Source organism: Plectropomus leopardus, unplaced genomic scaffold (genome assembly GCF_008729295.1).
Source record: "Plectropomus leopardus isolate mb unplaced genomic scaffold, YSFRI_Pleo_2.0 unplaced_scaffold29247, whole genome shotgun sequence".
NCBI classification, from domain to species: Eukaryota; Metazoa; Chordata; class Actinopteri; order Perciformes; family Serranidae; genus Plectropomus; species Plectropomus leopardus.
Window position 1 is genome coordinate 1 of NW_024631876.1, and position 11586 is coordinate 11586.

The 11586-nt window shown below is 45.8% G+C and overlaps 1 protein-coding gene across 1 annotated transcript; it reads right to left on the reverse strand.

Annotated features, from left to right (window-relative positions):
- Positions 1 to 5: 5 nt before the first annotated feature.
- On the reverse strand, positions 6 to 11187 carry LOC121938357 (kalirin-like; the record flags this gene model as incomplete). Its single annotated transcript, XM_042481617.1, has 12 exons — positions 11133 to 11187; positions 5273 to 5347; positions 5089 to 5203; positions 4786 to 4978; positions 3580 to 3803; positions 3164 to 3488; positions 2358 to 2480; positions 2092 to 2283; positions 1391 to 1522; positions 1139 to 1273; positions 968 to 1060; positions 6 to 50 (listed from the first exon to the last, which is right to left on the reverse strand). Coding segments are annotated over exons 1-12 (1707 nt in total), but the record flags the coding sequence as incomplete, so codon positions are not given.
- Between the last annotated feature and the right edge of the window lie 399 nt (positions 11188 to 11586).

An 11586-nucleotide genomic window follows, 5' to 3' on the forward strand; every position in this document is an offset into this window, starting at 1 on the left:
CTGTGTTTGTTCAGGAAAACCTCACCGTGCTGCTCCACCCAGTCCAACACCTGAGACGCAGACAGGTGGAGACAGAGAGACAGACAGGTGGACAGAAAGACACACAGGTCAAAACTTATTAGATATTAGGTCAAATGTATGTCTCAACCCTTTGTAACCTCAACAAATTGGCTTATATTTCTTTCAAAAACACAGGAAAAGGGCAATGAGCAACTCAGAAATATATTTTTTAAAAATCGTCTAAAAAATTAGCAATTTTTTTAAATTTCAAAGAAACACCTAAAAATTTGAAGAAAATAATTAAGATAATGCGCTAAAGTTAAAAACAAACAAACCAGGAAATGATCTGAAAAAAGTGCTGAAAAATAATAGTTGTGTAAAATAATTTCAATTCTATAATTATAAATATAGCTTTTGGACATTTTCCCCTTATCTTTAAAAAAAAAAAATTCCAAAGCCACTAATTCCTTGCATTTTATGAAAGTCTTCTTGCACATTTCCGTTTTCCTCATGTTTATAAAAGAAATCAAACCAATTTGCTCAGATTTCAAAGGTTTAAATATGAAGCCGTCTGAAACCGGTCCAATATCTCAAGAACACCTTCAGGGAATTTCTCTAAATTTGGAAAAAACGTCTACTTCGACTCAAGAACGCTTTATTTAAATTTTGGTGGTCAAAGGTCGCTGTGACCATTTTCGTGAACACCATTTCCAGTGCCACGTTGAATTTTGTTAATGAGATGTGGCAAAAACATCCACTTAGACTCAACAGTGACCTGATTAGATTTTAGTAGTTACACGTCAAAGGTCAAGGTCATTGTGATCTCATCCGTATCACTCTTTTGAAAGTCAAGAACACTTCAAATTTAGCACAAACGTCCTCTTGTGTGTGAAGCATCCATAGCCAGTTTCCGTTGTAAAAAGCCCTTTAATAAGTTAAATTTAGATTTCCAAAAAAACTGCGGTACCTGTCTGACATCCTGTTGAAACACACACAGCTGCAGGCGCTGGTGGAGGCGGAGCTTACGATGCTGCCACGCCCCCTCCACCTCATGTTGACCCTGCAAAAAACAGACTCACATCAGTCCACCTGTCTACCTGTGTCTTCATGAAGCGAGACATGTTAAAGTTAGTCATACCTGCATGACCTGGTGCAGAACTCCCATGATGCCGTGCGTGGCAGCAGTGAAGTCTGGTTTGGTCGCAGAGTCGTCGGAGTCGGCTGCTGGGCAGCGCTGGAGGACGTCCAACAAGGCTTTCCCGCTCTCGCTGACCTGTAGAAAGACAGGTGGTCAGTCAGACGGACAGGTGTCCACACAGATTTTAGACAGGAGCTGAGACGGACAGGTATGCAGACAGACAGGTATGTGGACAGACAGTCAGACAGGTACCTGCGTGTAGTTGGCAGAAATCTCCTCGTTCAGCTCCTGGTGTTTCTTTGTTGCAGCTTCCAGCTCTGCTGTCGCCGACGGCAACGCCCCCTCAGAGCACGCCTGAACCCAACCCTCCACTTTGAGCAGGAACTGGACAGACGGACAGGTAGAGAGACAGATGGACACGCGGGACAGGAAGAGAGAGAAATGTGAAACAGGTAGAAAAGTAGAGGGACAGGTGGACATTTACAAGTAAACCGTCGGGTAGGTGTCTCTGTTTATAGATTTGGCACAAACGACCAGTTTAACTCAAAAATGAACTGATTTGAATTTGGTGGTCAAAGATCACTTTGAACACGCGTTTGTCTCAATCTTTTGAATGCAACATCTCAAACACCTTGAGGGAATTTCTGATAATTTGGCACAAACATCCACTTAGGCTGATTTTGGCAGTAGCAGGTTTGCCACACTGTCCACCTTATAAAAGAGGTTTTAAACTCGATGTGACTTACTATTTCAATAAAGGTTTTATAGGTTGTCATAGACAGGTAAAGGGGCAGATAGATATTGGACAGACAGGGAGAGAGACAGGAGGACAGGTGTGGTTGAAAGGTGCAAAGGGTGAAGATGAGACGAGTATGCCAGTAAACAGTAGACGGGTGGGGACAGAAAGAGTGAGACAGGTGGACACATGTATATTGATAAGTAGTATTGATCACCTGCTCCGCCCCCTGGTGGAAGCAGGTTGCCATGGCAAGTGTGTTGCTGCGTTCCTCCAGAGCCATCGTCAGGGACTTCCAGTCTTCCTGCAACCGCGACGACACCAAGGCGATGCGCTCCGCCCCATAGTGACCGGCCTCTGCCAGCCTCGCCGCCACTGTGACCACGCTGTCTACGTTCACGCTGCCGTTCTGCACAAACAGAGACGTGTTGGTAATGAAGGAAGTGTTACACCAAACAAACAAACACACAAACAAACACTGACCATGCAATTGGCCGTAAAGTGCTGGTGTTGTGTCTGGAGGTCGAGGGCGTGCTGGTGGTTCTGCCCGACCTCCGCCAGACTCTGCACGAATAACTCTTTACTGTGTGCGATCCACTCCGACATCTGAGACAGAAACAGAAAGAGTTAGTTCTTCAGTTATCAGTACTACCGAAGTAGTAGGAGTTTCTTCAAATTTGGCACAAACGTCCACATGGACTCAGCGATGGACTCATTAGATTTTAGTGGTCAAGGATCAAAAGTCACAGTGACCTTGCATTTGTCTCACTCTCTTGAACTGAATATGTCAAATTTGTCTATAGGGATTTATGTCAAATTTGGCAAAAACGTCCACTTGGATTCAAGGATGAACCGATTACAGTTTGCTGGTCAAAGGTCAGGGACACTTTGACCTCGACTGGTTTTGAACAAAATATCACTGGGATGGCCATGGGGGATTTTTTTCTTAAATTTGGCTCAAATTTTTACTCTGACTCAAATATAAACTGATTTTAATTTGATGGTCAAAGGTCAATATCACTGTGACCTTAGCTGTCTCATTTTGTGAAAATGATATTTAAAGAGGGCCTTAGGGGCATTTCTTCAAATTTGGCACAAACATCCACTCAGGTGAACTGATGAAAATTAAGTGGTCAAAGGGCAATTGCAGTGCTGCTAGCAGCGGTGTTTCAGTTAGCATTAGAAGTGGACCAAAATCTACTCTTCCTGCATTCATTTTGACACGTAGTTAGGTCTCTTTAGGATTCATACTGACTTACTACAGATGAACCGTGACTTGTGAATCTCACCTTGGTGGCGTCCTGCTCAAACAGGTGCAGCTGCAGCGCCTGGTCCAGGTGGAGCTTCCTGTCGCCCCAGCTCTGCAGCAGGTGACTGCGAGCCCCCTGGAGCCGGTCCAGCAAAGACGAAACCTTCGGCGCAACACTCTGGAAGTCTGCTCCGCCCGACAGCCAGCTGCCGTGACTGCCACCACCGCCGCCGCCTTCGGTAGAGGTGTCACCGTGGGAGGGGCCCAGGCGCATGCGCTGGAGCAAGCTCCGTCCCTCTCGCTCGAGGGCGTCGACTGGTGCTGTGGCGATCGTGTTACGGAGACGGCCGTGTTCCTCGAGAAGTCTGAAGAGGTAAAAAATTACTCTGTAAACAAAAATTTCCTGGTTCATAGTGACTCAATGCTTAATCAAGTTGTACTTGATCGGAGACTCACTTGCGGGCCTCGTCCACATCCTGGGGCTCCGGTATGCGGTTCAGCCCGGCCTCCAGCTGCTCCAGCTGGGCCAGCAGCTGCGTGGCGGCCCCCGTGAACTCCTCCAGACCCAGACGCAGTTCAGTCCACTCGACATGGTCATACTCCAACGAGCCACCGAGGTCAGAGGTCAGCTGGGAGGGATCGACGAGCCGGGACAGACCCTCCACCGACACCAGGCTGGTCTGGAGAGACAGACAGGTATGTTCAGTTTTCTGGTTAGCAGCAGTATTAGTACTTTATTTTCTACTAGTGATATACCAGTTAATAGCAATAGTACTTGTAAACACAATATCTCAAGAGCCTCCTCTGCAAATTTGACACAAACGTCCACTTGGACTTAAGGATGAACTGTAATTTGTTGGTCTAATATCAAAGGTTAGTGTGACCTCATCCGTCTTAATCTTGTGACAGTGATATCTGAAGAAAACATTGGAGGAATTCCTTCAAATTTGGCACAAATATCCGCTTGAACCTCAACAATTAACAGGTGGGATTTTGGTGGTTACAGGTCAAAGGTTACTTGTCCGTCTTATTTTCATGGACGCAATTTTCAAGAACGTGTTGAGGGAATCTACAAATTTGGCACGAACATCCAGTTGGACTCATTGAGGAACTTATTGGAACTTGGTGGTCAAAGGACACTGTGTGTTTGTCTCAATCTTTTGAACCTAATATCTCAAGAAGACCTCTTGGAAATTTGGCTCAAACACTTACATAAACTCAACAATGAACTGATTAGATTTTGGTGGTCTAAGGTCAAGGTCCATGTGACCTGGACCATCTAATTCTTTTGAACGCAGAATCTCAATAACACGTTGAGGGAATACCTTCAAATTTGGTGCAAACATCCACTTTGACTTAAGTGATGAACTCATAAAAAAGTTAGTGGTCAAAGGTCAAGATCACCGTGACCTGGCGTTTGTCTCCCTCTGGTAAACACAATATTTTAAGAAGGCCTTAAGGGAATTTCTTCAAATTTGGCACAAACGATGATTAGAATTTGGTGGTCACAGGTTAAGGTCACTGTATTGTGTTTGTCTCATTCTCTTGAGCACAAAATCTCAAAATTGCCTTGAGGGATTTATGTCAAATTTGGCAAAAACGTCCACTTGTTAGTAGTACTGTAGTTATCAACAGTAGTACTCCGTTTATTTGTAGTAGTACCTCAAAGCTGAGTTTGGCGCTGCCCAGGTTGGTCTTGTGTTTCTGCCAGAAGGTGTCCGGTTTGATGAGCAGCGCTGTGTGGATGTTGGAGGAAAACGACTCCTGCAGTGTCCGTAGAACTGGTTTCACGCTGTCCCACTTACTGCCGCGCATGTCAACCACCACCGTGAAGCCACGAGCACGCACATCCTCACTGACACACAGACAGGTAGGGGTAAAGAGGGGTGGCCAGGGACAAAGACAGGTCAAGGAAGAGACAACAGGTGCAGAGGCACACAGGTCGACAGAACAAGAGGGCGTTACCTCGGTATGGTCGCCAGGTAAGTGACCAATCGGCTGAGGTCTTCTTGTTTTATTCGATCATGATTGGTCCTGGCAGGGAAGGTCAGGATTGGTCCACCGCGTTTGTCCCGTCCACCTGGACAACACAGTACGTTAAACCAGGCCACATGAAGATCAAACCAAAATCTGCAGGTGTGTGTTTTACCTGACACGAAGGCCACTTTCTCTCTGAGCACCGTCAGGACGTCGACCGCGCGGACACACTCTGCTTTACCAGAACCTGATGGGAGGGACAGACAGAGACACCCGTTAGCTGGTGGTTGTGTTTCAGTGTTTCTCAACTTGAGCGGCAATAATTAGCCAATTAATCAATTAGTCAATTGACAGACAAATAATTGGTGATTCTTTTGATCTTCGATTTATGCTTTTATTTCTTTTTAGTTTATAACAATTTTAGCACTTAAGTTAGCAGCAGCAATCCTTTCAGTTAGCAGCAGTAGTAGTTTCAGTTAACAGCAGTAGAAATTGATAGTTTTAGTTAGCAGTAGTACTGCTTTTGGTAAGAAGCAGGAGTTTCAGTGAGCAGCAGCAGCAGTTTCAGATAGCAGTAGTAGTAGTTTCAATTAGCAGCAGTAGTTGCTTCAGTTAGCAGTAGTATTTTCAGTTAGCATTAGTAGTATTTTCAGTTAGCATTAGTAGTAGTTTCAGTTAGCAGTTTAACTAAAACATTTTGGTAATGTTTAAAGACTCCAATTTGAGTTTTTAATTCTTAAAAGATTTTTGTTCATTTTTATGGTATTTTTTTCCCGTTTATAACTTTCTGTCCTTTTTTTCTTTCTTTAAAATGTTTTGATTTTTGAAGAAAGATTGCCTTCCAAACCTGGGGACCTAAAAACCAGCTTTTTTTTATTGCCAAAAATGAAACCATTTATCACAGCCAGAAAGTGTAAAAACAGAAATTATCTTCTCATTTCTGACGGTCCTTCAACAAATCATGCATGATTTGACATGTTTGTGAAACTGATGGCTTTTCCTAAATGTTCGGTGCATGTTTAGTTTTCCAAACTTTATAAGGAAATCCTATTTGCATTTTTATTTTAGCAGTTTTAGCAGCAATTTTCCAGGTTTTTCATGACCGTACAAACCGTGTCTTTGTTAATCAGCCTCTATAACAAAACTGAGTCATAGCTTAAAATGTATATAAATATTCTGCGTATTACAGCAGTTTTCTTTTGAGTCAGTTGCATGTATGATGTCCTTTTAAATGACTGCTCACTGACCGCACTGAGCTCATAGCGTTTGCTCTCTGCTGTTAGTGTCACTCTTCTCTTCTTGGCAGAGACGCTTTTCACGCCTTAATTTCAGACGATGTAATATTTAAATTTACAGAAAAAACGTCCACAAACTACATCACACTCCTCCACTGAAACCGGCCAATCAGGCGTCAGACGGAGCTGACAGACATTTCAATTAAAGAGCTGACTGCTGCAGCTCTGTGTGTGTGTGTGTGTGTGTGTGTGTGTGTGTGTGTGTGTGTGTGTGTGTGTGTGTGTGTGTGTGTGTTGCAGACAGGCCTCCCGTGTGCGTCAGATCATCCTGCACAGCGGGAGGAAGCTAATCCAACACACACACACACACACACACACACACACACACACACACACACACACACACGGAGGGCATTAAACGTCTCACATTAGCAGCTCGGCGAGCAGCGAGAACCCTCCGAGAGAGAACCTAAAAACAGGAAGGAGACTAAGGAGGACGCTGCGTCTCACAGTGTCCTCTGTCTCCTTCAATAGTGTCCTTGGACCTTTTTTCTGGACCGATCCATCTCCCCAAAGCCCCCCTCTGACGGTCCGGACCGTTTCATCCGGACTAATTGTTTGGTTTGGTCTGGATTATCAGAGAACCCCGTTCAATAATCAGACACAAATGTAAAGAGGTCAGATGGTGAAACCGTCCCTCAAACAGGGACAGAAAAACTCCTCGTGGACAGCCGGACCTCAAAGTAAAAATAATGTGGGGCTGAAAAATACTGAAAAACACCCTAACACCCTAACCCTAACCCTAACCCTAACCCACACAACATTATTCCTGACAAATGATTTTAGTGATGTTGCTGAAACTATCAGTGGAGGATGGACGATAACAGAAACAAAAATAATCATGATCTTGATCCATCATTCGTCTATGCAAAATATACTCAACCAAATGTGGCCCCTGATAGGGCCCCCGGTGGCCCCAAACAATTTCTAATGCACAATTAAAATAAAGTGATGGACTCTGTGAATAGTTTTTGTCCTTTTAGTCTCCATAAGGTGTCAGAGACATAAAACAGCATCAAAATAGAGCCAGAGGAGGATCCCCCACACCCCCGACAGAGGACACAGCTGAGACACTGATGTCCTAAAATCAGACAAATGTCCTAAAATTCAAGAAACATCCCAAAGTCCTAGAAATGTAAAAGTTCCTACAAATTCTAAAATCCTAAAATTGTCCTAAAATCTCAGAAATGTCTTAAAATCCTACAAATGTCCTAAAATTCTAGAGATGTCTTAAAGTCCTAGAACTGTCATAAAATCCCAGAAATGTCCTAAAATCCTCGAGATGTCCAAAACAACATAGAAACATCCTACTATCATGGAACTGTCCCAAATCCTAGAAAGGTCCTAAAAGCTGAGAAATATCACAAATTCTTAAAAAACTGCCTAAAATTTCAAAAATGTCCTATAATCCTACAAAGGTCCTAAAATCAAAGAAATGTCCTAAGGTCCTAAAAATTCTAATATCCTTAAAAATGTCCCAAAATCCTTTTTAAAATGTTAAAATTTCCTACAGTCCTTGGACATATCTTATGTTATCATACACCTTTTTGAAACAGATTTCAACGATTGTCCCAAATTTTCAGGGTATATTTAGTCGAAACATCTACGGGGCCGCCGATTGGCCCCCGGCCCCCTCATGTTTCAAAAGTGGCCCCCAGCGTTTCTTAAAACATCAGGATCATTTCAGCTGCGTCGGATCATCGATAGAGATGATTGGAACAGATCACATGGCTTTGTCCCGCCCGCTGACTCAAAGATGACGAGCGGCGTGCGAACGCCACCGAGCCGTGGGCTGCCGAGGTGTCGACGCCGAGCCGCTGAGGTCGGACCGCCTCTAACGAGTGAGCGACGCCTCGCTCTGCTGGACGCCATCAACCGCTCTGATTGATCCTCGATCAGCTGCTGCTCACACACACTGATCCTGGACCAGCTGTCAGTCAACAGGAGGGGTTTCCATCGTGATCACGCCGTCTCACACCGACCACGCACACACACACACACACACACACACACTCTGAGTCAGGGTGAGGCCTGAAATAGCTGCAGATGAAAAGCCTTCAGAGAAAGTCTCTGTCAGTCTGTCAGGACTCGTCACAGCGATTAACAAACTAAAACTAACGAAGACATTTCTACACAGTGTCCTCCACGTCTCCAAAATGTCCCAGAAAGACTTCAGTCGGACTCATACATGTCAAACAAAAATACATCAAATAAAGCAAAACAGACGGTCAGAAATAAAGATTTATACTGAATATAATAAAATAACAAAATATTCATGTCCATCGCATCTTGAAAGTAAAAGTACGAATACCTCCAAAGCCCTCCAGCTGTTTCAAAATAAAAGCCCCAGCTGCTTCACTGTAAAACCAGCCTACTGTTTCAAAATAAAGCCCCTAGCTGGTTTACGCTAATACCTCTGCAGCTGCTCCACAATAAAAGTCCTCCAGCTGCTTCACCTTAAAATCCAGCCTGTTGTTTCAAAATAAAAGCCCCAGCTATTTCACAGCAAAAGATTTTCAGCTGCTTCATAGTAGAACACACCCTGCTTTTTCACATTAAAAGCACCACAGGTCCTTCACAGTAAAAGCCCCCACATTTCTTCACAATAAAAGTCCTCCAGGTGCTTCACAGTAAAATCAATGATGCTGTTTCATAATAAAAGTCCTCCAGCTGCTTCACAGTAAAGCCAAAGTTGCTGTTTTACAGAAACCTGTCTGACAGCTTCACAGTAAATAGATTTACAGCTAAAATCCTAAATCATCCAGTCGTTCCATATTGAACTCATAAGGTCCTCATTTTATCTCAAATATTTTTTTTAAATCTCAAAGACTAAAAGTCCTGAGCAATAACGTGTCTCTGCTCCGTAACTCGTCTTCTCCTCGAGGATTTTTTACTGCTCCGAGCAAAATGTTAGTCCGGTTGTCTGGTCTTTATCAGCAGCACAGTTATTTATTATTCCCCTGGCGTCCTTTATATTTGCATTATGAGGTCGCCACAAAGATTCCAACATTGGAGATGAGAGAGCTGTGTGAGCTGTACTGAGATAGCTGCTAACGAGAGTCTGTAGCTGCGTTGCGGCCTTTCAGCTCAGGGGAATTGTGTGCTTTGTGCTGCAGAGCTGGCTGCTAACGAGAGTCTGTAGCTGCGCTGCAGCCCTTCAGCTCAGGGGAATTGCGTGCTTTGTGCTGCAGAGCTGGCTGCTAACAAGAGTGTAAAGCTGCTCACTGGCTTGTTTTTTGGCTCTGGAGATGTATAGGTTAACTGCTGACGAGAATCTAAAGCTGTTCTGCGACTCACACTACTGCTCACTCTACAGGTTACTCTTTGGCTTGGGGATGTGTGTGCTTTGTGCTGCTGACAGTAGTCTGTAGCTGCACTGTGACTTGCTCTTCGGTTCGCTCTTTGGCTCAGATTGTGTGTGCTATGTGGTACCAAATGAGCTATTAACGAGAGTCTGTAGCTGCGTGGCAACTTGCTCTTGGGATCACTCCTTGGCTCAGGACACGTTTGCTGCTGATTTTGCTGCTATCAAGTGTTTTTAGCAGCACTACCACTTGATATTTGGCTCAGGGGATGTGCAAGTTAGCTGCTTAAAAGAGTCTGTAGCTGCGCTGGGTCTTGCTTCTCAGCTGGGGGACTTGTTTGCTTTGTGCTACTGTGTTAGCTGCTAATGAGGGTCTGTAGCTGTGTTGCTTCTTGATCTTCTGCTCACTTTTCAGCTCACCCTTCAGCTTGATGGACATGAAAGTTACTAACAAGAGTCAGCAGCTGTGCAGTGGCACCCTTTAAGCTCGCTCTTCGGCTTGGAGGACACTTAAGTAAGTTGCTAACAAGAATCCGTAGCTGCGCTGAAACTTGCTCTATAGCTTGTTCTGTTGTTCGCTCTTCGTCTCGTTGGACGTGTGAGAGCTAGCAAACGAGAATCTGTAACTGTCCCGCGACTCGCTTTCAGCTCGTTTTTTGGCTCGGGGAGTGTGTAAGTTAGCTGCTAACATGAGTCTGTAGCTACAAAGTGGCTCGCTCTTTGACTCGGTATCCAGCTTGGGGACATAGGGGCTGCTAACAAGGGTCAGTGACAGGGTCAGCCCACCCGTCATCTCGCAGACGTGTAAGTTGCTAACAGGAGTCTTTAGCTGTACAGCAACTTGCTTTTCAGCTCGACTTTTGGCTTTGGGAGCATTTAAGTTAGCTGCTAACAAGAGTCTGTGGTTGCACGGTGACTCATTCTTCGTTAATCTGTCGCGGCAAAAGGAATAAAGATGGCTCCAGAGCGCCATCAAGCAGACTCGCCCCTAAAGGTCCCAAACACAGAAACGCTGAAAACCAGTTTTGGGGTGTCAGATCTGGTTTTAATTGATGGCTCTCAGCCAATCAGAGAGCAGCGTTTCTGTACCTGTGCTGGAATGAATGAACATGAGAGTGTCATGTGACCACGGCCTGGAGCACCTATCAGCTGCCATGATACTACATTACATCACACACACACACACACACACACACACACACACACACACACACACCAGGCCTTCCCACAATCCTCCTCGGTAGGACCCTCCACCCCCAACACACACACACACACACACACACACACACACCCCAGTGGACAGAGGGATGCTGACACACACACACATATTCGCTGCCTACACGCGCACGCGCACCCTGTGAGTCAATGGGCGGATGTGGAGGCATCATGGCGACAGCACCACACACGCGCGCGCGCGCACACACACACCCTACCTGCCGTCGCCAGGCCGTCCGGGCCCGCTTCTCCTCCTCCATCCACCGAATTCATCCTCCTCGCGCCTCCCTCCTCCTCCTCCTCCTCCTCCGCGCGCTCTCTCCTCCGTTATGTGCCGTCGGTGTCCTCGCGCCTCCTCCCTGCCTACCCGTCCATCCCCGCGGGTTTACATCAGATCGGGTCTCTCGCGCTCGGTCCGTCACTGCTGCATCCTCCTCGGCGGAGCCTCGACGGTCCTCGCGCTCCTCCTCCGCTGCTGCTGATGCTCTTACGTTACCGTGATCCCGCGCGGCATCGCATCACATCACGTCACCGTTACCGCCGTCCCCGTGCAGTGGCCATGCAGCGGCCCCGGTGACTGTCGGTGCTGCCGCCGGTACAGGCAGCGGACGCTCGCGCGGTCGGTCGGTCGGTGTGTTTCAGCACGCAGGCGCACCGGAGAGAGAGCGAGAG